Source organism: Cydia strobilella, chromosome 3, assembly GCF_947568885.1.
Source record: "Cydia strobilella chromosome 3, ilCydStro3.1, whole genome shotgun sequence".
NCBI classification, from domain to species: domain Eukaryota; kingdom Metazoa; phylum Arthropoda; class Insecta; order Lepidoptera; family Tortricidae; genus Cydia; species Cydia strobilella.
Window position 1 is genome coordinate 21,633,187 of NC_086043.1, and position 26,740 is coordinate 21,659,926.

Genomic DNA, 26,740 nt, shown 5'->3' on the forward strand with positions numbered 1-26,740 from the left:
TATATATAAGAAATGAACACCTATATTCGAATTTTACATTTCATTTATCTCAAAAGAAATCAGCCATACTAACTAGTCTAAACATGGTCTAAACTTCTTCAGTGTTGTCTAAAATATCTGGTGTCCACGCCATCTATTATCCAATAGCAGAACTTCGTAATGAACACACGAGCGTAATGTTCTCGTATTTATTTCATTATATCTAATAGCGTAGCAAGCGATTTTCGTGCTAGTTGATAGATGGCACTGTAATCAAATTCGAAGAGACATCTAGTGAAGAATTGTTAAACGAATAAGTTTCAATAAACTTCCAATAGATGGCGTTTTGTAGCTGACGCTCTAGTTTTTCATTATTCTAGTCTTGTTTGTTATGTTGAGATACACTATGAAAACAAACAGCACCGAAATGATCGTTAAAATTGTTTATTTTGAAAACAGTACGTAGATAATATTTTAATGCACAAGTGCGGCTTATCTTAATTTTAAATGCGTTTTATACGACATCAAAGATAACATATTTAGCTTCGCCGATCAGTTTTCGTAGTGCAGGAAGTCCTGGAAAATAAAAATAAAATTTCTGTACTGTGAGCACCAAATAATAATGAATATGAATTTAATTTTTACTGTGTATATTATTATAAGCGCTCTTCGTTTTAGTTGCAGAATAAGTTTACATTTAGTTGCGGAACTCCAATAGATTTGTCGAGTCAGCGTCAAAAATAGCTGATCAGACTAAGTATGTCAAAAGACTCAAAAGTATGTACAATTCTCTAGTAACAACAAAAAAGAAATATGTCTCTATATGTAGAAAAAATATACTGTAAAGACGGAATTCCAGCCACCAGTGTGCGGCACTGTGCAGCATAAGCATTTTTGTACTCAATATGCTTGTCCGCACAGTGGCGCACACTGGTGGAATCCCTGCTTAACTGTACTTTTGGACGCGAACTGAAGATATATCTCTATTTTCTGGAAAAGTATTCCATTCCAACTTTTGGTGCGTTGTTTCATCCGCTACTATTGATAGTGGCCATACCTACCAAACTCAATTTTAGGTATGTAGATTTATCAGACGTAAAGGTTAATAAGAAGACTTACTATAAGGAAGCAAGTCCCAATGATAGCTACCTTGACACCGACGGTAGCGTCAGCAGGGAAGGTGATCTTGAAGTGGTCAGCATCTGAGAAGAGTTCGCACACCCCACCCAAGCTATCAGATGTTAAGATTGATAAGACTCACTATAAGGGAGCAAGTCCCAATGATAGCCGCCTTGACACCGACGGTAGCGTCAGCAGGGAAGGTGATCTCGAAGTGGTCAGCATCGGAGAAGAGTTCGCACACCCCACCCAAGCTATCAGATGTTAAGATTGATAAGACTCACTATAAGGAAGCAAGTCCCAATGATAGCCGCCTTGACACCGACGGTAGCGTCAGCAGGGAAGGTGATCTCGAAGTGGTCAGCATCTGAGAAGAGTTCTCGCGCCAGCCCGCCCCAGCGCTTAGCAATGACGCCAACTTGCTGCTTCTTCGTGTTGTACAACTGGAAAACAAAGAAAAGACATGTTTATCTGTGGCAAAAAGTTTCTTTAGGTCAGATATTGACTAACTTTAAAGAGACGCATTTTTTTTGTACCACGTCGGTGGCAATCAAGCATACGGCCCGCCTGATGGTAAGCAGTTACCGTATAGATGCCTGCAACACCATAGATATTACATGCGCGTTGCCGACCCTTTAAAAACCTGTACACTCCTTTTTTCAAGAACCCCGTACTGTATTACGCGTTACTTAGAAATCACCCATTTTAGAAGTCTCAAAGTGGTTTAAGTGATTTAACTCAGTTCCTCGTACCTAAAGTCGTGGTTTGTCGACCCCTGGAATAGGTTATTTAAAAATTATCATATGAGTGGCGGATTTGAGTCTGCCGCCCTAGGCCCCGGGCCCTGTAGTAGCTACTAGCCGCCCCTTTCTCAGCAGCCATTACATAGACTGCCGCCTTGCTGCCGCCCCTAATATCTTACCGCCCTAGGCCCGGGACTACTGGGCCTTAGGGCAAATCCGCCAGATGCATGTGACCGATTCGAGGAACAAGTTTTTTATTTTATTTGAATAGGCTGGCTTGCTTGATCTACGGAGTTATCTAAATGTCAAAGATGGGTCTTTATTGTTTCCCATATAGTTTTAAGTCATAATGTATTGTTTGTCCACATTTTCGTTAGTCATAATTTGGTTTTTCTCAGAAACGCGTAACTTTACAGGATTGCCATAAAACAAACCTAACCCGAGGAAAATCCTGAAAAGTTAACGGTTTCAGAATTATACATATATACCCACGGACAAGAACAAAGCTAAATACCACGCTTTACGTAATCGCTGCAGCACGGTGTGCCGTGACGCACAGCGGCACCATATTCATGAGTCAGTGGAAAAGGGTGAGCCAGCTAAAATTTGGAAATTTCTCAAGTCCTATGGAGTTGGTAAATCAAGCAGTATTTCAATCCCTAATGATTTAGATATCAACCTCCTAAATTTGCACTTTTCTTCTCCTGCTCTTTTCAGCGGTCCAGTTAAGGCTGAAACTCTTACTCGTCTTTCTTCTTCTCCAACTCCAAGCTTTTCCCCCTTTTCTTTTACGCCAGTCACTAACAGCGATGTCGAGAAGAATATCCGGTACATTTCTTCGAATGCCGTTGGGGTCGACTGTGTGGGCCGTCACATGATCATTCCGCTTCTCGACCTTCTTGTCCCTATCATAACTAGCATCTTTAACTCTTCCATCTCTTCTTCTTCTTTTCCTAAAATTTGGAAAGATGCTGATGTAATTCCGATTCCTAAAAAATCAAATCCGTCTTCCTTCCCTGACTTTAGGCCTATTTCTATCTTACCATTTCTTTCCAAAGTCTTAGAGCGTCTAGTGCACTATCAACTTACTTCGTTTTTAAATAGAAACTCTCTCCTTAATCCATTTCAGTCTGGTTTCCGATCTGATTGCAGCACGGTCACCGCTCTAGTTAAAATTACAGACGACATCCGTTTAGGAATGGATAACGGAAAGCTAACAATACTGACATTGCTCGATTTCACTAACGCATTTAATACTGTAGACTTCGATATACTGTTAGGGGTGCTAGGTACTCTCAATATATCTCCTGATGCGATTAGGTGGTTTCGCAGTTACTTGGAAGGTCGTCGGCAACGTATTAAAATAGACGACGTTCGTTCATCGTGGTGCAACACGCTAGCTGGCGTCCCGCAGGGTGGCGTGTTGTCTCCCCTTCTCTTTTCCATCTTCATCAATTCTATTTCTCTTAACCTCCTTTCTTCTTATCATTTGTATGCCGACGACCTCCAAATTTACTCTCAGTGCCCAATTGCGGATCTACCTTCTCTGATTCTTACCACCAACTCTGATTTAGAGCGCATTTTGCACTGGAGTTCTTGCTATGGAATTAGAGTTAATCCTACGAAGACCCAAGCTATTATTATTGGTAGCCCCAAGAACATAGCTAAGGTGAATTTTGAGAGTCTGCCTCCTATTTTATTCGATGGGGTCCAGATCCCGTACTCGGCCCAAGTAAAGAATCTGGGCGTGATTATGGATCGTACTCTTTCCTGGGGTCCGCAACTTAATGAAGTCGGTCGTAAAATTTTTGCCGCTGTGGGATCTCTTAGGCGTCTCCGCAACTTTTTACCACTTTCCACTAAAACCGCGCTGGCCCAATCCTTTCTTCTTCCCATTTTAGACTATGCCGACATCTCTTATCTCGATCTTACCGAAGAGCAATTGAACAAGATTGAACGGCTTCAAAATGTGTGCATTCGCTTCATTTTCGGGCTACGAAAATTTGATCATGTCTCCAGCTTCCGGTCACAGCTCAGGTGGTTACCGATTCGTTTCCGACGTAATACACATATCCTGTCTCTACTCTATCGCACTTTATTTATTCCAAATACTCCTGAATACCTTAAAAAACGGTTTAGTTTTCTTTTGTCTGTTAGGTGTGCTCAGAATCGCCTTCTTGCTGCCCCTCGGTCATCTAGTAAGTTCTACAACAAATCCTTCACTTTCCAGTCTGTAAGATTGTGGAATGCTTTGCCCATTGATATAAGACGTGCTCAATCCCTACCCATTTTTAAAAAACTTCTAAAAGAACACTATTTAAAATCTCTTTCTTAGTCTTGGTCCTTTCACTTACACATATATATTTTTCTTTTTGTTCACGCTACCTGGTCGTTATTCTTCTCTTGCTTGAATTCTCATTATGTATTTATGTATTTTGTGTAGGTTTATGTAGTGTATTATTGTTGCTTAAATAATATATGTAGTTTATGTAGTTTATTTTTCATTGTTTGTTATTTATACTTAGGTATTTGATTTGTAAACTTTACACCTTTGTTATTTTGCACTGCCCATTAACTTATTTCTAGCCACTGAATCGCTATCTGAAGGTTGTCTGGAAGAGATCGCTTTTTAGCGATAAGTCCGCCTGTTGTTACCTACTCACTTATGTCCTGTCATTGTTTGTAACATGTATTTTTCTTTGTAGTGCACAATAAAGTATTTTATTATTATTATTATTTGTATCTCCTTCGATATCACGGGCCTATAAATCCCGGTCTTTTGATAGGCTTGCGTGGGGATATAGATCCAACACGTAGAGGCCCCTTGGAGAGCTTTAATGTCATGTAGAACGCCTGCTGGAACCCGTTCACAGGCGCAACAATAGACACCCATGAACCGGTCGCAGCAGGCATTGGGACTATTGCAGAAAAAGTGAACAGTATACCGGTCTATGGATTGAAGTTTGGGTGGGCAATGAGACTGGGCTATTGTAAAGAACTCCGGACACCTACCATAACAATGTTAATACACGTTATCGCGGCAGGTGGTGACTTGCCGCTGACTAGATGGGCCCCTGAAACTGCCGTCGTGAAGACGACCAGGAGCAACACCGGTGTGAGCGGCTCAGGGGTGTCGAGAGGTGTGCGCCGCTTTCTACCCAGTGACTGTTAACAGCCACTGTGCCAACTCGCGTCTTATGCATCTTTCACTTCCACCCCTGGAGCATATAGCTCTTACGACTCCCCTCTGGACGGCCAATGAAGGCAAGCCAGAGCTGAGAGTCCTGCGGGTCCCCTTGGGGTCCACTCCGACCGACGAAGACACGCCGGAGACGGAGACCCTGACCGACTCTCTGGAGCACTCGGGTCCGTGGGGTCGTCACTCCCCAACAGCTCGCCACAAGCTGCCCTGCGGGCTTATTATTATTATTATTATATAATTATGACTAATGATAATATGACAATCATTATGACTTTCAATAACTATGTCAAACAAACGTTGTTCCATCTAGTTGTCATAGGAGACATGAATAATCTTTAACAGTCAAGTCACTCTTTAAAAATCCTTACTTACTTTAAAATCAGCATCTCCCGTAGTAGCCATAGGACCCTTGACTCTCAGCATAGGACGGTCATTGGCATCGTTAATGTTAAGTACAGGCTTGAAGAAGGTGACCTCCTGTCGGACCACGCTGATAAGACTGCCGCACAAGATTACGTCCATCTTGTCAGGGCCGAACGTGTAAGGCCGGCGAAGGCGAACTACCTGGAAACAAACTGGAATTAATGAAGATCCAATTTAACAGAGCATATTTAAGTTCGACTTGAACCGCCGTCCTTAAGGCCACAGGTAGACACTTGGATAAGTATCGGTAGCCGAATAGAGTAGAGGCAAGCTTTTTCAATTTCAGTATCTTTTTGCTGCGTGGGGTGGAGGATAGACGATAACTTTTTTCGCTTGTCATCGCATTATATTAGCACAACTTTTTCCCCTTCTCAAAGTAACTATTTCAGCTTTTTAACACTCTTTCCCGTGAAACAAAAGCGAATCAGAGATTACGCACACCGGGATAACTATAATTATCGAAAGGAAAACACAGTACCGAAATAGGTACTGTGTTTTCCTTTTGATAATTACCTAACACCGAACTACTATTTATTTTTGATGATTACAGTTATCTCTGTTTGTTTACTTTCTGTTTATGATGTAATCCTCATTTTACATTGAACATTCTTCTGCTACAAAACGAAATTTTTAATCTGTCAGAATTAATGTAAACAAACTACTCGTAACGTACGTCAGGGGTTAAAAAAATTGGGCTCGCGGAAAAACTTAAAAATAAATGTCAGAAATATGTTACTTAATTTATCACCACAATGTAAACATGAATGGTCAGCTTGTTGACTCGTCAGCTGAAGTGCAGTTTGCACCCGATACTAAACAAACCCATTAAACGGGGTGCGGCAGATCGATGGGGTATGGGGTCGACCCAAGGTCAATCATGATTGACCGAAAATAGGGTTAGTACCTTCTTTTAAGCCACGGACCACTTACAGATACATTGTGCACATAGTTTCCTAAAAAATAAAGTTATTGGAATATTCTAGAAAAAATTACAAATATACAAAAGTGTGATATTTTCGAAACCCATGTTAAAAAAATTAATTTTGTGTTTTTGTAGCCTTTGCAAACATTATACGACATAACCTAGTGGCGCTCTTTTACATGTGCCATTTTCAACCAAAACGGTACTTATTGTCGCTTGTCAGTAAGGCGCTATTTCCATATAGCTTCAATTAGAAATCAACCTTATCAACAAGCGACAAGGTGGTGCTTTTTGGTTGAAATCGTCACATATATTCACCACGTAGTTGCATTGTAAACCATTTTATATACAGCGCAGCCCCAGTTTACTCTATTTTTATTTTTTGTAGATAGTTGTAATCTACATACCTAATTGAAGATTGTAAACGTGGACAGACCTGAAATGACCAGTCACGCTCTAATACAGTTTTTGTACGGAACGCCATTGGACGGTGACTGCGAGTTGTCTTAATGTGCCATCTACTGAAGTGATCTGTGGTCAAGCTATAAAGACAACGCTATCTTGAAAGAATTGTTCTGCTGAAAGAAAATGGGAAAAGCCATAAAATTCGACGCAAAGGGGTTATACAATTGAACCTTTTTGAAAGGGAAATGTTCCAGTAATATGGAAGTCGTCTTAATAAGGTCAATGCGGCCAAATCCGTTTGTAAAAATTCCGTAGGTACTTAAACATGAGTTCAATAGACATGGCAAATAATGTAGACAAACCAATTTATCTTCATTTCTTCGTAATCGCGCACTTTTTGTGGACAACCCTGATTCAATCAACAGTTCATATATATTTTTTTTATTTTTTATTTATGCAGCTAAACTGTGGAATGAACTGTCGCCTGCGGTATTTCCGGACCGATATGACCTTCAAACCTTCAAGAAAAGAGCGTATACCCATCTTAAATGCCGGCAACGCACTTACAACCCCTCTGGTGTTGCGGGTGTCCATGGGCGGCGGTAATCGCTTACCATCAGGTGATCCGTCTGCTCGTTTGCCTCCTATTTCATAAAAATAAAAAATAAAATTATATCAATTACTAGTTTTTAACATGTTCATTGTTTTATCTGATCCCTTTTTTTGACATAATAATTGAAAGTCATAATGTAATGATTGTCAGATTATAATTCTGAAACCGTTTACATTATTGGATTTTCGTAAGGCTACCCCGTAGATAGGTTAGGTTTGTTTTATGGCAATGCTGAAAAGTTACGCGTCTCTGAGTAAAACCAAATTATGACTAACGAAAATGCAGACAAACAATACATTATGACTTAAAACTTTATGGGAAACAATAGAGACCCGTTAATTATATATATTTCAATTTAAATAACCATCGCAAAACTTTCAGGTTATTCGTCAAATGCTAATAAAATCTGTCGTATTTTTTTACATTTTTTGCTATTTCTATTGAACTCTACTTTTGACGAGGGCGTTTTTCTAAAACAGTAGGTACCTGTCCTGTACCTACCTATTGCCTTCATCGACATAGTCCCAGAAAAGCATGGAGCTTCGTGAACGTCAGCTGCAGCTCCGTGGGTAGATTGAGCAGTAACAGCCTTATACAAACGTTAAAAAATAGTCTAAACGAAATACTAACTTCTTTATCCTGTGTGTCATAAATGTTTATTTCAAAAGCGCGGTCCTTCCCGCCGAACAGCCGGTTGAGTGCGCCGGAGTTCTCCTTTGCGTACAGAATGACAGCGCCATCTGGTGCCAGCACCACGTACTTGTTGTTAGAGAAACCAGTCACTTTCTGCCTGATCGTCACGCCGTGGAGGCCTTCGAGGCCTTTGATGCCTGAAACGGAAATATAAATCAAAATTAAGAATAAATGTGATATTTTCTATAAAAAGGGACCTTATTGTCGATGGCGCTTACGACATTATAAACGATGCTCCGATATAAATACAATGCCGCGCGAAGCTGTGCGGCGTAAGGGCCATCGACAATAAGGTCCCTTTTCATAGAAAATGCCCCAAATAAATCAATATTTGGGGACAATCTTACACAGATCGAACCAACCTCAAGCTAAGAAAAGCTAGCACTATGGGCACTAAACGACGGTATACAAATTTATTAAGATAAATACACACTTTGTTCGAGATGGACACAAATAAATGACCTTACCAGGATTTGAACCCTGGCCTCCTGCTTCATAGGCAGAAGCTTCAATTAAGCTACTACCGAGTACTACTATAGCGAGTAGGCTAGGAGGCAGTTACTGAAAATAGGAGTTATATGCAACTTCTTGTTGTTAATTTATTTTTGAAGAAGTCACTGCAATCAGTGACTTCTTCAAAAATAAATCCAAATGCCAATACAAATAAATAAATTGTCAATACAAATATTTTTTCTAATTGTATAGCAGCTCTTACAGCTCTGCTCCTTAGTATCTTCAATGTCTTTGCTGCCTATTTTTACTGGCTTAAAATAGTTATTTGTGCAACAAGAGAGGAAAGTTGGTTTTTCTTGCGAGTGTTTATTTTGAGTTCCGAGAAAACGAAAAATTCTATAATTGAATCACGAGCGAAGCGAGTGATTCTAAGTTAGAAACTTGAGCGTAGCGAGGGACTCAAAAACACGAGATGTAAAATAACTGCTCTCGTGTTGCACACATAATTTTTCACCTCAATAGTGAGAACATAATATATTAAAGATAAAATGTATTTCGAATTACACAGAATAATTCGGAGAAAAAAAAGTTATCGAAGTATGAAGTGGCAGTTCATGGCCTTCACTAAATTAAAAAGCTACTTTGTTTCACTCCCTGGAGTGAGGAAAGTCGCACTTTCCTCATTCCAGAGAGTGACGAAAGTAGGCTTGTTCGAGCTGCTGAGGTGAAAAAATTATATTATATTACGATTATACAAAACACTATTTTGATACGATGTTATGTTGGCAAAATGCGGCTCCTGAGTACCAATTTTAATATGTTACATGTTGTTATCTACGTCACTTGTAACTCAAATCTCAAATGAATTATTCATTATACAGGATGTTTGTACAAGCCACTTTTTGCAAGGTGATGCAACTGAGTAACTTTTACTACCTATGCGACAAATCCCAAAATCTCAAAAAAAAAATTGCTGGCATACATTTTGACCGATCAGATGACGATGTTTTCTATTCACTTGCTTTTGGTAGCTGTAGTTACCAGCCTTCAGATATGATTCGCTATGGGATAGGCAAAATTTTATTCGCGTAATATACATCTCACAAAATTTTGCTAAGGGTAAAGCTGTCACTCAGACGCCACGCCACTGTCAGAACTGAAATTGGGGCATTTTCTATGAAAAGGGACCTTATTGTCGATGGCGCTTACGCCGCACAGCTTCGCGAGGCATTGTATTTACATCGGAGCATCGTTTATAATGGCGTAAGCGCCATCGACAATAAGGTCCCTTTTTATAGAAAATACCACAATTAAACTTTATACGAATGCACGCATGTAGGTCTATGTTGCTCTGTGGTCTGTGACGGATTAATCGGTCTTTGGCGTTGGACCTACGCTGCCGATATATATGTCACCGGCGACCAAAAGATTAAATAAAATACCCTGTATATTACTCAAGTGAAGAGTCAAGTGAAGTGAAGTGTATTTACATAATATTATTCATAAACCATAGTGCCATTCACTTACCTAAATGTGACGCGGTCGCCATTTTGAAATTATTTCACAGTCTTTCAGATTACAGTTAACTATTTCACTTTAATATCGTTTTTGACTACCACTTCATAATTTCACTTTTATCTTAATTATACTTAAAGTTAATTTCTTACACGATCATGGCAGCTCACTGTATCGAGACGTTTTAAAAATACCTTAATCTGGAGCCCGAATTAGATTTCGCAATTATGGTTTTAAGACGAAACCGACTTGCCATACAAACGGACTACGTTTTCCTCTCTGTAATGTTTAGGTTTAGGTATTGGTATAATTTTTAGGCTCAGGTACTAAACTACTAACCTTTTGAAACTGTTTTTACTAACAAAATGTATGTGTTACAGTTATATGATATAAATGATTTCAAATTCAAAATTCAAATAGACCGGCGACTGAACCGGTGAGATTGTAACTAATAAAATGGGCGTATGTATACTCGATTAATCATATTAAGTAGGTAGTATAGATTTAAAAGGCAGATAAATACAATGTAACTTGAAACATTTAGTCTAACCCGTTCGTATAAAAATACCGCAAATCGATGTACAGGTTAGCCGTTTGGCACACGCATACTAGAGGCCAAAACTAAATTTTTGACCCCCAGTTCCTAAAAAAATTTCGCTGGGGGGGGAGTGATAAAACATATTTTTTTTGAGGCGATTCTAAAAATATATCACATCATTTCATTTCGGGCATTTTTTTAAATTAAAACAAAAAGTATTTTCGAAACATATCAAGTTTGGGCTCCTCCAGACACGATATGGCAGATTTTTTTTGTACAATATACCACAAATGATACGTGATATCCTCATGTCTAACTCCAAGAAAGCAATTTTGTAAATAATATCATTAACAATTTTTTTTTTTTCAATTTTACAAAGCGACACAGTTCTACTTCAATACCTATAAAATGTTGTCGTTACGTTTATCAGCTGTTATTTATCATTTTTAGTGCCCTTTCCTTTCTTTCCTTTATTTTCGACCGGAAATGGAAGTCATTTTTCATCTGGCATGCTCTTTGTATAATGAAACATTACAGAAACAATATGCGGGAATGTCTTTATTAGTTATTTTTTGTTTAGATAAGTTCTAGCCACTTTTTCTATTTTTTTTCTGTATACCTATATACATATATTTTTTATCATTTCAACGAAAAATATAAATGAAATATTTTACCTAGCTAGGCAACAGTATTTTCCCAAAAAATAACAGATATGAATGTCTATTAACGAGAGAGACCTTAGCAAGGATACCACGAGTTGGCATTTGACTTTTACGTTAGCATCTGCGTAAACTCGCTCGCATTTCCTCTCTACGCGAGCGAGGTGGACTGCGAATTGCGATCAAGTTTACGCAGTCAGTAACATGAACGTCAAGTGTCAACTCGTGGTACAACTAACTCGGCTGACGCACTTGATTACCTATAATTTCTAATGGTTTTTTTTTTAAATTGTGTTACACAGTGTTAGCACAATTGTATACAAATCGAATTATTTGCTAATCCGTCAAGTAGACGAAAACTATAGAGCATGGACGGAAACTAGCGCAATGACTGACGGGCCAATTCGAACAATGATCTAGATATCAACTATAGATATCCACTAGATATGAAACAGAAACGATAACGAGATATTTAAGAAAGTCATGTCAAATTTGACATTTCCGCGATTCCGAATGTCCTCTTTAACGATCTCTTTAAGATTTGCTTAAGATATTACTTAGACATCCAATGGATATTTAATGGATATCCCAAAACGTCGCAAGAATCGAACTGCAAAAGTTGAGAACTATTTAATCTATTAGATCGTATTGTTCTCGTTAACTAGTTGAGAACTATTTAATCTATTAGATCGTATTGTTCTCGTATCTAGTAATTATCACGTTGTTCGAATTGACCGGGTCTTTTTGGTAAGTCATCCTTACACCCTTACTATCCATCTGGACATCTTTAATGAGAATTAAGTATTTTTAAACCATAAATTACAGTCATACTCCATGAATTTTAATTTTTTACATAGCTAATACAACCTAAAAACTCATCAGTCACAACTAAACTCAAGTTGTAAACAAATATCAACGAATCGAACAACGAAAACACATAGCCTTCACAAGTTTAACAACCTAAAAAAAACTATTATAACATTAATTATTTAAATTCATCACACACACATTCCAGAAGCATGCAAACACAACACTAACAAAAACTGATGTTCATTTGTTTTCAACTTTATTCGAATTATGAAATGTTATTCAAATTCTTAGAATAACGTTATCGGACATCGGACACGACTCGCCGACGCCGGCGTCGCGTTTTCACTGACAATGTACACAGGAGTATATACATATACACTGTACAGTGTATACAGTATACATAGTGTGCAATGTAGACAACGCGATTTGACTTTAATGTCATGGGGTCACTTTGATTTGATTGTTTACTTGTTTTTGTTGTTTTTAATACCGGAAAATTAATTCACTTACGACGAAGTTGCACCAACCCCAATTGAAGGACAGATAAACAGCAATCAGCAGTGAACTAGAAACCAAGAAAGGTCTGCAGAGATATTGACAGCACACGCAGTGCGGGTGTTATTTTAAACGTCAAACTTCTATGAAATTATGACATACTAGCTTTTGCCCGCGACTTCGTCTGCGTGGAATTAGTAATTTGGGTATCTTAATTCTTAAAGAAATCTGCTTTTTAATCCACCCTTTTTTCACCCCCAAATTGGTCCACACTATACATTTCCACCCCATTTTTTACACCCTTAAGGGATGATTTCGGGGATAAAAGTTATTCTATATCCTTTCCCACAGCTCAAACTATCCCCATACCAAGTTTCATCTAAATCGGTTCAGCGGTTATTGATTCCCCATTCAAATTTCCACCCCCCTTTTCACCCCCTTGAGGGGTGAGTTCTGGGATAAAAAGTATCCTATGTCCTTCCCCGGGACTCAAACTATCTGTATACCAAATTTCAAATAAATCGGTTCAGCGGTTTAAGCGTGAAGAGGTAACACACAGACAGACAGACAGACTTTCGCATTTATAATATTAGTATGGATTAGTATGGATAAATGGCAGTGCCACTGCGTGTGCTGTCAAAATCTCTGCGGACTTTTCTTGATCTAACTCTATGAAATCTCTCATACAATGAGGAACCGTGCGAAATCGATTTTTCATACAAACGTACCTAGTCCTCTTTTTCCTCTGGATTTTAACATTATCCATACTAATATTATAAATGCGAAAGTCTGTCTGTTTGTCTGTCTGTCTGTCTGTGCTGTGTGTCTGTTACCTCTTCACGCTTAAACCGCTGAACCGATTTAGTTTAAATTTGACGTAGAGATAGTTTGAGTCCCGGGGAAGGACATAGGATAGTCCCAAAAATTATCCCTTAAGAGGGTGAAAAGCGGGGTGTTATCATGGTGGAATTGAGATAATTAATGAGTTGCCTAATAATTTGTGTGCATGTTATGCTCAAATTGAATGATTGCTATTAGACTTTCTCCAGGCGCTATTCTTACTCTAGCTGGGGTTACTAAGTCCACGCAGACGAAGTCGCGGGCAAAAGCTAGTAGAAAATATTTTGACAATAATTTATGGAAAATAATTCACTTATATCTGTACTTGCCGAAAAAGAGTACAATAAAATTTATATCATCTTTACCATGTTGTCTGGCTGGATGTGTACTTATTAGGTCAACTTACGGCCATGTGTATGGATGGTATAGAAAGGATCGCAATCTCTTATGGCAGAATTGTTGTAAAAGTGACCGCGTTAAGCTTTAAATAATAGTTCCTAATCCCTCCGGTGGCGCTAGTTAGGCTCTGGGACATGAGTATAACATGAACCATATAAGGCAACAAATAACCCGACCAAATTACGTAGGTTGTTTTTGGTAGTATTTCGGTGTATGGTGGCGCCGCCTAATTACTGTTTTTTGATGGACACTTTTCATACATAGAGATTTGGCTCCTTTATACAGTCTCCATGGCCATGTGTTTATTATTGTCTGGCTCGATGTCATTACTCGGCTAAGTGATTGTTTAACAACAGTTTGATGTCAGGCGTTTGCCACTTTGGTCATGGGTGAGCGGCTTGCCGTGTTAATAGGGTATTTGACTACTAGTCAAATCAGTTTCTTTTTTCGAACTGTCAAAACGATTTTACTACTATCATAGAGTAACTTATACTAGAGCGGTACTGTCATAGTAAATTTTGTAACCCCAGTAAATTCACTGCCATCTGTCGACACACTTTAAAGCTAAAAATAAATATTTATAAAAATACGATAAAATGTATTTAAATATGGATAAATGATTTTTTTATTTGCATTAATTATTTTTTAATGATTTTCACCCATGTTCTTTCACTGGTATGCGTTAAAATTATAAATAACAAACGAAAAAGTCAACGCCCTCTATACGAGAGTAGGCCAAAACTAGTGGCGCCATCTGATCGAGAATCAAATTTTCATGATTTTCGAGGCACGTTTTTTTCTTAGACTGTATCCATCTATTACGGAGTTATATCTATCTTTGCTACTATGGAATTTATATGAAACACTAGTGAGTCACAATCAAATCAAATCAAAACTCTTTATAGTTTTAAACGGATTTTAAAATAGAAATTGTGTCTAAAAATAACTGCTGTCTACGTTTCTCTATTAATCTCCTAGCGCTTTATTTCATGCATGTTGTAAAATTATTTATTTTAAATACTGTCAAATACCCTATAGGCCTATAATAACAAAATGTAAAGTCGTCGTCAATAGAACTTGCAAATAATTTAAACAAACATGACAGATAAATGTGTCAAACGCTAAGAAAATCTGTCTTGTTTGTTTATTGTTAACCTAACATTTTTACGAAGGCTATTTTCCCTGAAATATTAATAATTAACATTTAATTTAAATTAAAAAAATTATAAATAAAATATTGAAGTATACAGATTGTTGATAATGTCTTGGTTGTCCTTTTAGATAGCGAGATTACGAAGTAATAAATGTAAAATGGTTTGTTTACGTTATTTGCAAGTTCTATTGACGACGACTTTAACGGTAACGGGATAACGCTTAACACATTTTTCTCAAAAATGGACGGCAAAGTCGACGTTGCCGGTTAAAAAGTAAGTCGCGAAGTGCGTAGTTTATGGTCAGTCAAAAAATTAAAAAGTTAAAAACATTGCAGTCTCGATTTCGGGACTGCAATGTTGCATACAAATTCCATTATTTGTCGAGTTCCAAACTTTTTAAAAGTTGAAGTGGCCATATCAAATGAAGGCATAGGTCCATTAAACAGCCAAACAGATGATCAGTACTTATTATTATAATGTTGGTACCGCGACTATTTAGGTGTCTCAAATAGGTTGGCGTATTTTCAGCAGAAAAATACACTTCCATTTTTAATTTAAAAAATAAAACGGCGGCAAAGCAAATCTTTTTAGTTTTTTCTGTGATAATATATACCTATACATAAGAACGTTGCTTCTGTAAAATATTTCTATTATATTTGCATTTATTGCGCCATTTTTGAGAAAAGCACTATATATGACTCGGCTGGAAGGCTACTTGCTGGCTTCGGATTCAATTAAACGGACTCCCAAGGTCGTCCGTTTAAAACGAATCCTCAGCCAGCAAGTAGCTACTTCCGAGCCTCGACAATAATGTACTATTAAGTAGTCGCGCTATTATAGGTATTTAAGATTATGAAAAAAACACATTCACGTAAAAACTACAAATTTAAACAAATAGTTTTATCTAACTACTACATAACTGTCCTTTTTTGTCTATATAATGTTATATTTAAAAAACCGGACAAGTGCGAGCCGGACTCGCCCACCGAGGGTTCCGTACTTTTAGTATTTGTTGTTATAGCGGCAACAGAAATACATCATCTGTGAAAATTTCAACTGTCTAGCCTAGCTATCACGGTGAGATACAGCCTGGTGACAGACAGTCGGACAGACAGACAGTGGAGTATTAGGGTCCCGTTTTTACCCTTTGGGTACGGAACCCTAAAAATAACAACGCATATTATCGGGTCACTGTCGTTTTTTAAGTCAAAGAACGTCGACGTGTTAGAACGTGAGTGACAGTTTCATATAAATAATTCCCATTTGTCCCCGCCTCATATAGGGCGGCGGTCACGTGGGGCGAGGACAAACGGGGACCCCTTACTGTGTCAACAGTCATAATAATCCCACCAAAAACATTTTCATGTAAAATGTTGCATAATGAGACCATCTGGCTGGCACTGTCAAAAAGTTATCAGATCACATGTAGAGCTTCTAAATTTCTAACTCTACCTACACGCTCCAACTCTACAAGCTCCAACTTTTCAAACTCTACACCTTAGTCAAAATATATGGCTTGGCCGTTTCGCTACTGTCACATGGGCGTAAATTGAATAATGTATTCACTGTTCATTATTTTTCTGTTATGCTGATAATTTATATCAATACGGGTTGTATTCCCAGTTCTGTGCTTGACGCTGCTATCTTAAAATGTAGGTACTAACCTAAAATAAGTTACAGGTAAGGTGCCGTACCCAAAGGGTAAAAACGGGACCCTATTGCTAAGACTCCGCTGTCCGTCTGTTCGTCTGTCCGTCTGTCTGTCACCAGGCTGTATCTCATGAACCGTAACTAGACAGTTGAAATTTTCACAGATGATGTTTTTTTGTTGCCGCTATAACAACAAATACTAAAAACAGAATAAACTGAATATTTACCATATAAGAAACGTAATTTTTTGCCGGTTTTTGCGTTTGGCCCTATAATTGACTTATAGAAAACGTCATGCGTGATGCTTTCCATAGAAAACTAAGCGCCGGAAGCTCCGACCCGGACACGGCCCGGTCTAACGTGAGTCATCCTTTATACCTTTTTTAAGTGCAATAAAGATTAAAATAAATAGTTATATTAAATAATAAATATTTTTTTCGAGCCTTGTATTATTTGTAGGTAACTCTGAAGACACTTACCTGAAGATGATAATTTGGCAAGGAGATTAACAGTCCGTATTATTCTTTTATGTTTGATTTCTCATTGCAACCATTGTTTTTTCTTCGCTAGATATCCAATAATTTCCAGAATGTCTTTACTGATCCCGATCTAATGCAAGCATTTGTGTAGCTGAGCTGGTGGTCTTAATGTAGCAAATATATTGAACGGTTGATTGCTTCTGAAATAATGGTCAAGCTTGAAGCGGTTGTACAGCAGTTCTGAAGTTTTTAGGGTTCCGTACCCAAAGGGTAAAAACGGGACCCTATTACTAAGACTCCACTCTCCGTCCGTCTGTCTGTCTTTCCGTCTGTCACCAATAAAAATAAAGCTGAAATTGTAACTTGGATAGTAGAGAATTTACTAGAGACAAGTTCTCCTGTTGTGCTTTTTTATCTGCAATAAAGTTTAAAATAAATAAGTTTTCCACATTCCCACAGGTTCACAAATTGAATGCAGGAATTAGAAGATAAAACAGTCCGGGTCCAGGGCATTTTCTTTGATTGGTGATCAGCGTGATGTATTCTATAGAAAACGAAGTGTCGGACGCCTATCCGGCCCCGAACCGTTCTAGCGTAAGTCACCCTTAACTTTGGGTAATAGTAATAGTAATTTATTTGCTTTAAATGTAATTACAATTGTTAAGTGAGCGTACGTACATTCACTTTAATAAGTCATGCAAATTATTTCCTTAATAGTTAAATCTGAACTTATAATTACAAATTTAGTATTTAATTATTTTTTTCATATGAAATAAAACTATGAAAACGGAATATATCGCGTATATTGAATCTATAATACATCCCGACGTTTCGAACCCTTTACAGCGTTCGTGGTCAACGGGTGACTGAGGAAAAATTACAAAGTGCAAAAATACCCACATACTAAAATAATGAACAATCATAGACTATAAACTTTAAGGCCGGTTGTACATGCAAAATCGGTTCATAAGGCTAGTTATACACTACAATTATTTTAAAAAAAAAACGTCGGGATGTATTATAAATTCAATATACGTGATATAATCCGTTTCCATAGTTTTATTTCATGAGTAACTATCGCGGTAACCGAACAATATTATATTTTTCATAATTTTTTTTTTTAGAATTTATTTATTTATTTCCACTTATATTTAGGTACAATCAATTTACAAAACAACATTAGAATTAAGGTTGACAAACTCAAATCCGCAACGTAGGCTTCGTCAGGTGGGTACAACCATAAATCAGCAACAGGCGTCGTCATTAATTAGTTCAATTATTAACGATAATTACATGTGCACAAATAAAAATAAAGAAACAAAGCAACACAATTAAATTACAATTTAAAAACAGAATTCATAATAAATTATTAAAAATCAAATAAATTTCATATATATACTAAGAAAAAGTGCCCCAGGCTGGAATTGGAAGGCAGGTTGAACTTTCCGTTATTAATTTAATTTGTTCTAATACTTTTAACAGTTATTTAAATATATTTGAAAAATTACTGACATTCATAAAAAAAATTCAATACAAATGAAGAATAAAACATTAAAATAAAAACTGTTTAATTGAATTAAAATATAAACAGGTCACAAAGAATAACAATTTCTGATGTTTCAAATATACAATTAAATTATTCAATTAAAAACAACATGTATGTCCACAGGAGAGACATGAACCTAAACTGCATGTACGGTGATTCATTTGTTTCCACGGATCCCTAATAACAATGGGCAATGGCCACCCACACACGGCCTCGCGGCTAAATAGTTTCGCGTAATAAACATTACAATAACGCCTTATATTTAGATCGCTTTTCTGTCGGTCTTCGCCGTGATAACTACTTAAGAAGACTTTCATACGATTAGAGCCGGACCAAGTTAACTATGCATGGTTTTTACTAAATAGTGAGTAAACCTTAAGCACAGAATAAGTAATAGTATTATTTGGTATTATCATACAGAACGGCCACGCACCGCCGCGCCCCGCCCCGATTCGAATTACTTCGCCCCGCGACAGCAGATTGACGGCCGTTTGCCGGCCGCACAGTACTGTTTTTAAGCAACTTACTTACACACTGACAAATGACGCCGTTAACACTCTATGGTTCACACATAGAAACGCAAGTGATATTCGATGTATAGCGTGTCCGCCCTGTGCCTTAAGGGTAATGCATGTTTTTTTTCTTTTTGCCCGAAATAAAATACATGTGTCACATAATTGTTTACTGACTCTGGGAAAAATAATAAATAAAATTAAAACATCGATTTTCACTGCTAAACGACTTGATAGTTCGTGGACTAATATTATTAGTCTAATACCGTTCGAGAAATGGGCCCCTAGAGTCCTTCCCTTCTAAAGCTAAATCTGCACCGACTGAACAGAATAAAGTGTCATGTGTCAGTCCCTAATCTTCCTCTGGATTATAACATTATTAAAAATATTTTGACACAATTTGTTGTATGCTATGCTATGTCCCTACATTTGAATTTTTCGAATTTTTAATTTGTATTATAGAGATAATAAAAAAAATTGTGTGACAACTATTTATCGCTCCTAATTTCTACATTAATCAAAAAAATATAAAAAGTCAAACGTAGGGGCATAGCTATGGTTAATATACATCAAATTATGTAACAATATTTTCCATAATCACAATATCCAGAGAGGAAAATGGGGACTACATTTGTATGGAGTAGTGCGAGCGCCGACCCTTGAGAACCCTAAATACCCGCTTCTTGAAGAACTCTACTCTATAATAATATTACTTCTTACTATTTTCTTGCTCTATGGTATTCATTCCTATTAAAAGCAGAGAATGAAAGATTGCACTTGAACCCGTGTTTTCCACGTTTCGCCTTGTAGATGAGTGATATAGAACAGATAACAACTGTGTGATTAACATACTAACACAATTACGTAAGCATTTATTTGTATCAATAGGGCATGGAGACTGTATAAAGGAGCCAAATCTCTATGTATGAAAAGTGTCCATCAAAAAACAGTAATTAGGCGGCGCCACCATACACCGAAATACTACCAAAAACAACCTACGTAATTTGGTCGGGTTATTTGTTGCCTTATATGGTTCATGTTATACTCATGTCCCAGAGCCTAACTAGCGCCACTGGAGAGATTAGGAACTATTATTTAAAGCTTAACGCGGTCACTTTTACAACAATTCTGCCATAAGAGATTGCGATCCTTTCTATACCATCCATACAATAGGGAATATTACGCAAAACTCTGCGTAGGGGGCGCCAGGGCGCCACTACCACAATCTGAGAGTCTATCGGGAAACAAGAAAATTTCTTTGTCTAACATCTCTGTCACTCTTGCATATTCGAGCGATAAAGAGGCAAGCGAATTTTCGGATTCACGTTTCCCGGTAGGTCCTCTGTAAGCAAACCGCCTTGATGCATCAATGTCATATTTTATTATCTCTGAAAACTTGTCAAAAACCTGTTAAAGGTACAGTATGTATAAGTTACTCTATGGTTTACTAAAAAGGCTAGTCCTGCACTTTGGTGGCAGAACATTGCAGTAATATCCCCTATTATTGTAAAAGTTTATGTTTTTGTTATGCCATTAGGAATAAATGTAAAATTTTGATTAGTTAAGGTCAGGTGGGGTAAGAGAATCATAGTTTATTTTGCTCGGACCTCCATAGTTATGAGAAAAGTCCTTCTACGTAAGTATTTTTGAATTTATTTTATATATGCATTTAGTTTTATTTTTAGTAAAACGGGGTGGCTTTAGTAAAATTTGGGGTTACTTTGATAGTTTGAAACGGTCATAAATTTACCATTATTTATTGAAACCGTAAAAAATCTCGCATAAAAATATATTATGAGTATGTCTTAAAAAGTAAAATTTCAAAGTCGCCCCTGCATTTGAAAGCCACCCCGTTTTACGGTACCTACTTATTATCATTTAATTTATTTTTGAATACCCTTTCCTACCTCTACCTGTTTATTCCCTACAAGTGTTTCTTGCCCCATAGTTTCTCTTACCCCACCTAACCTTAGATGTTTATGTTTATCATACTTATAGTTTAGTTTAGTTTATTTATTTCGCAATACAATGTTCGTTATAATGTGATGGGCACCTTTGCGCAAGGGACAACTCGGGGGGGGGGGGACTTTTTGACTAGGCTTAATTTAGTCTTATTATTAAATTGTTTCTTAAATAAATAAATAGATATAAGGAATTAACAAACAAAAAGAATACATATAATTCCATTACAATGGTGTAGCATCAATTCGTAACCCAGAATAGATAACAAAAACAAGAAATAAATGTATGGCAGGGCCCATTTCTCGAACGATATTAGTCTAATATATTATTATTAGTGTGTTGCCATGGTAACCCATACGACTTGACAGTCCGTGGACTAATAATATTAGTCTAATACCGTTCGAGAAATAGGCCCCAGGGCACGTCGTCACGTCTGTCTCCAAATTGCACGAGTAATAAGTAAAGGGCAAAGCCAGTCCCAATTTGGACAAAATATGGCTAAGAAGCTGGCAGCTTCTGAATTATTTATACAGTATTTGGGACAGTAATACGTGCCTATGAATAACCTGTGTTTGTATCAGAATATACTTGAGTTTGTTTATACAATTTAGTTGGTATGAGTAGGTAGATATATTTTGGTAAAAAGTAATACTGCAATTATAAGAACCCCAAAATCCTATACTAAATGAGACGGCGTAGGTACGTCACTTACGTCAGGATACTGATAGAAATACCGTTTTACAGTTTTGAGTGTCTTGCGTAACTCAAAATGTATCGGGAGTTAGCAAGAAATGGGGCTTCTACTCGAATTATAGATAGTTTCTGTTTGAAACGTGAAAACGTTTTCACGTTTGTAAATTGACGACGCCGTTTGTACGGCGGATTCTTACAAAATGCCTGCGAGACCCTTATAAGGTACCGAAAGGTTTATAATTACCTATTGGCTAAAGATTGTCGGATTTGGCGATTTTGAAGCCTTTATAAGCCAGATGGGTAATATTTCCTACTATGATTTTGAACTATGCAGTGATAGAATAGAATTTTGCATAATATGGATACTCGACACCCATTCTCGTTAGAGGGTTAGGTCTAACACCCAGGAGTCATAGGGCCCAAAGAGGAGTGGCATTGTAAGATTTGTAATATTCTCGTTAGTAAGGGAATAGGTATTACGCAAAACTGCGTATTGGGCGCCACTAGCACAAACTGTAAATAAACCGCATTGATGCATCAATGTCATATTATTTATTCGTAACAAATAATCTGTAAAGTGTAAAAACTTGTCAAGGAACTTTTTAAGGCATATTATATATTTTATTAGCAAAGAGAATTGAGTAGGTAAGTAAAGTTATAAGTTACTCTGTGGTTTACGGTTTGAGCTAGTGCTGCCTCCGGCGGCAGAACATAGTCCCTATTGATTGCGCCTTTGCTAGTTTTGTTCCATTGTAATAACAACTTTGCTTGTGATAATACAGTAGGCGCTATAATAATTGTATTGTTTGTCCCTATTCTGAATGAAAACAATAGTATTTTATACAATCGTGATATAATGGAGAGCTTTTCAGTCGAATACCGTCTTAAGGCCACGAAGCTTAGCTCATTCTTCTACGAGTCAACAAAAATAACACTTACGTAAGTACTTTAATAGAATCATAATAAGTATATAGATAGGTAAACAAGTATTGCAGCTAAGATACGCGAGCAGCTGCGATGCCTTCATCGAAGGTGTCGTTGACCAACCCGCCGGGCCCCGGCGGCCGGGGCGCGTACGGCGGGTTGGTCAACGACACCTCCTCGTAATCATGAGGCCCTGGTACTTGCTCCTTGCTAAATTCAATTTTTAGACAGTTTTTTTCTCGATTTTGGCCACCGTAGCCTATGGAGACTAACAAGCAACGCTAAGCGGTTTTCGTAGTCTATGGATGTTGGTATATGAAGGGTGTCACATGCGCGTTTCTTATGAAGCAACTGTTTCTTCTATACAACCTAGAATAAATAATTAATTTGAGCTATCGTTTTGTTTTGTCCTCTTGACCGCAGCGAGCTGTGATTGGTCAATTTCATTATAGGTGACTAAACCGTTTTGAAATTAATATAGCCCATACATGAAAAGTATCCAATTACAGTTTGGTATACGAAATCTTAATTCAACCATACAGTCGAGTACATTTTTTTTATTAAACGTTAACGGTAATTATTGTCAACATTCCCATATTTTTTATCACTTTATCAGTTTGCTGAACTATATGTAATGTACTCCATACTATCTATTTTGGTTCCGTTTCTTTTGTTCCATCCAATCGGTAATGTTTTGCGCTGTTAAATTCCAATACGTAAATAAACAGTTATTTATAGATACAATTAACCCTTTGAATGCCTTGTCCCGTATACGTCACAGACAATTTGAACTTTAATTTACAAATTCAAGGTTTAATTCGGTAGCAATGTTTGACACTGGCGTTCGAGGGGTTAATGCACAAAAAGGCGGCCAAGTGCGAGTCGGACTCGCGCATCGAAGGCTCCTTACTTTTTAGTATTTGTTGTTATAGCGGCAACAGAAATACATCATCTGTGAAAATTTCAACTGTAGCTATCACGGTTTATGAGATACAGCCTGGTGACAGACAGACGGACAGCGGAGTCTTAGTAATAGGGTCCCGTTTTTACCCTTTGGGTATGGAACCCTAAAAAGGAACGGAATGCTGCCAAAAATCGGAGGTCAAAATAAAAACAAATCTTAAAAGAATTGTAATTTTATTAAAAATAATATCACAAAATCATAATTTAGAACTATAACTAAAAACCTAAATGCCTAACAACCAATCTACTTCTCAATCGTTTTCGGTTCCTTCTCTTCTTTGGCGTTGATCTTGATGGTCCTCTCTTCCAGAGGCTCAGATCTGAACGCGACTAGCAACAGCTTCCCCTTATCAAGATGGCACTCGACTCTCTCCGGAGGAAAACCTTCGGGAAGCAGGAACCTCCTCTCAAAATGGCTCCTCGTCCAACCATCCTCGCGTTTCACCTCCTTTTTTCCTTCAACCATGATTTCATTCCCGACTGTCTTCACTTGGATCTGATCTGGGGTGAAATTCTGCACGTCCAAATGCACCTCAACTTTCTTCCCGTCGACTTTGACTTCGGCGTCGGAGTATGCTCCCTCGATCCCATGCTGCAGAGGCGCTGTTGCTTCCTTGATGAACTTTATCGGGTCGCGGAAGAAAGGATCGCGAGTGAAGACAACGAAAGGATCCTCAAATGCCCTTCCGATAGGATCACGGAGGGCCAGATTCCGAAAATGACGCGCCCAATACGGCATAAGTGACATTTTGCGTTTGAATTGTTTCCTCGTCGCTTGGTTACTCGTTCGTATTCTTTTACAACTGTTGCGTTTCCGCGCGCGCCGGCCGTTTATATAGTTGACGGAGCAACGCTATCTGTCGGCGAGAAGCTTGGAGAAAGTTCACGAATATTCTAGGGAGGAAGTGCAGTTTTGATAATAGCGCCACCTAGTGACAGGTAGCCAAACTACGTTATAATTAAGGTGACTACTATAGGAAAGTATACATTTTAAACTTTCAAACGATACATTAATTTAAGTTATTATGTACTTATAACAGTTATAACTCTTTGCTAACATTATAAAACAGATGATTATTATTGTATATTATAATTAATTCGAATGCCTGTCTTATATCTATCCGCATGATGCGCCATCTATTGATGAATAGCGAAACTAATGCAAATCAAATTGGAGAAACTGGAGCAAGCACAAGTAGCGAAGTCTAGAGACATCTAGTGGCAAATAGTGCTACAGAAATTACTAGACGCCCCTAGAAATGTAGAGTTCACTGACTCCTTTTAAAATAACTTGAAAGTTTAAGCTTTTGCCTCAATTTTGTAATAACATTAATTCAGATCCTTAATACGCAGTTTGTTGTCTATTTGTCGAGAATAAGCACTATTTAATGAATGATTGTTATATTTTAAACCTATTGTGAAATACTATAAAATACTGATGCAATATTTTCTGTCTTTTACTAAAGATTAGATTTAGATTTATTTATTTCAGGATAAAATCATCTCATCTTCTTATCATGATCGTCAAACATTACATACTAAAAAATACAAAATAAATAAATAAAAGTTATTTATAAATACATAGGTTACTTACAAAATCACCAAATATCACTGTTTTCTTGTGCATTTTAGTTATTTATGTCGAAATTATTCATTGAAATCTCACGCCGCTCACGCGTAATATTTATACACGGTAGCAAAAAAGGTGCACTTTAAATTACGAGTATGTGTCATGACTTCGGACTTAGTGATATTTTGGTTAAAAACTATCATCACCTTGACCTACCTTACATTTCATTAGTGTCAAAAGGGCCTCTACTCTCTACGTGTTGGCTTCGGCTCCGCGCACGCCTCCTAATGGTCCGGAACAGCTTGTTCCGTGATGGGAAAGACAGGAATAAATAGTAAGTACATTGTACAACAAGGGCATAAAGCGATCCATTTTTATCCGAGGCAATGGACATTTATGCCTGAGTTATACACTGCTTTTCACTTCGAGTGTGAGTAAAATATACAAAAATATCCAATATTTTAGGTTATTTTACCGTATTTATTCAAGACTAAAGTAAATTGTACTCAGTTGTGTCGGGGGCGCGGGGCACGCCGGTCGGGAGCGCGCCGGTCAGCCCATAATCTGTATGGCAGATTTTGGACTTAATTGCTAAGTCAATAAGGGTTATAATATATGATTTTACTTTATGCTCTAGAGCATAATAAGCAACTTTATGTCGTCTACGCACGACCATTGAAATTAATAGCTTAAATATAAATAACAATAAAATCTACATTTGAATTTGCAAAAACCATGTAATTGTTCTGTTCATTTTGAAAGATATTCCTTTTACTGAGTAGAAGGATTTCTTTAGTAGCTCAGTCGCCCCAATATCGCCTCTATCATATTAAAATTAGGTTGAGCGAGCCACTGTACCCGGCTATTTTTTTCCGAGCCACTGTTTCCCACCCTACACTACTTATTTCGATTCTTAGTTTGCGTCTGAATGTTACATCACATCACATGTCTCATTTTTAGGGTTCCGTACCAAAAGGAAAAAACGGAGCCCTTGTAGGATCACTTTGTTGTCCGTCCGTCTGTCTGCCAAGACTCTTATTTAGCGTGGAGGTATCGAGTTGAAATTAAAACCATATACTTAGGTCTAGTCGGACTAGACCTAAGTATATGGTTTTAATTTCACTAGACTAGTCCCTTGAAGCTGTGAAAGTATAGTTGGTCAAGCAAACCTTGTCCGTAGAAAAGGGCGGCAAATTTTAAAAATGTAGGCGCGAAGGGTTATCGTATCGTCCCATAGAAAATTTGAATTTCTCGCCTTTTTCTACTGACAAGATTTGCGAACTATAACTTCTAAGATAACAAATTTATTTTAATGCTGCTTGCATGCTTATGCTGATTCATGTCAAAGTGTCCATTTTCTATTAATATTATTTATTATCGTTTTATAAAAATTAGTACGTTTACTACGTAGTATTGTTTGCTCGATCATCAGCAGCTCACGAAGCGGTCTGCGGCTGCGCCGGCGCGTGTACACATGTA

At 37.5% G+C, this 26,740-nt stretch overlaps 2 protein-coding genes across 2 annotated transcripts in view; both read right to left on the reverse strand.

Moving 5' to 3' along the window:
* Positions 1-407: 407 nt before the first annotated feature.
* The window catches only part of LOC134756102 (phospholipid scramblase 3-like), a 455,878-nt gene continuing 429,545 nt past the window's right edge, over positions 408-26,740 (reverse strand). Inside the window, exons 2-6 of the mRNA XM_063692915.1 lie at positions 10,080-10,164; positions 8,037-8,236; positions 5,416-5,607; positions 1,383-1,541; positions 408-555 (exon numbers count right to left, since the gene is read on the reverse strand). Coding sequence (XP_063548985.1) covers positions 532-555; positions 1,383-1,541; positions 5,416-5,607; positions 8,037-8,236; positions 10,080-10,101 — 597 coding nt within the window. The 5' untranslated portion in view covers positions 10,102-10,164 and the 3' untranslated portion in view covers positions 408-531. The remainder of the gene's footprint in view (positions 556-1,382; positions 1,542-5,415; positions 5,608-8,036; positions 8,237-10,079; positions 10,165-26,740) is intronic.
* On the reverse strand, positions 23,911-24,483 carry LOC134756317 (heat shock protein Hsp-12.2-like). Its single transcript, XM_063693147.1, has one exon. The coding sequence runs from the start codon at positions 24,437-24,439 to the stop codon at positions 23,936-23,938; it is 504 nt and encodes a 167-aa protein (XP_063549217.1). The 5' UTR covers positions 24,440-24,483; the 3' UTR covers positions 23,911-23,935.

What these genes read in the sequence shown, in the direction of transcription:
- LOC134756317 (XM_063693147.1), bottom strand. Translation starts at nt 24,439, where the DNA reads ATGTCACTTATGCCGTATTGGGCGCGTCATTTTCGGAATCTGGCCCTC.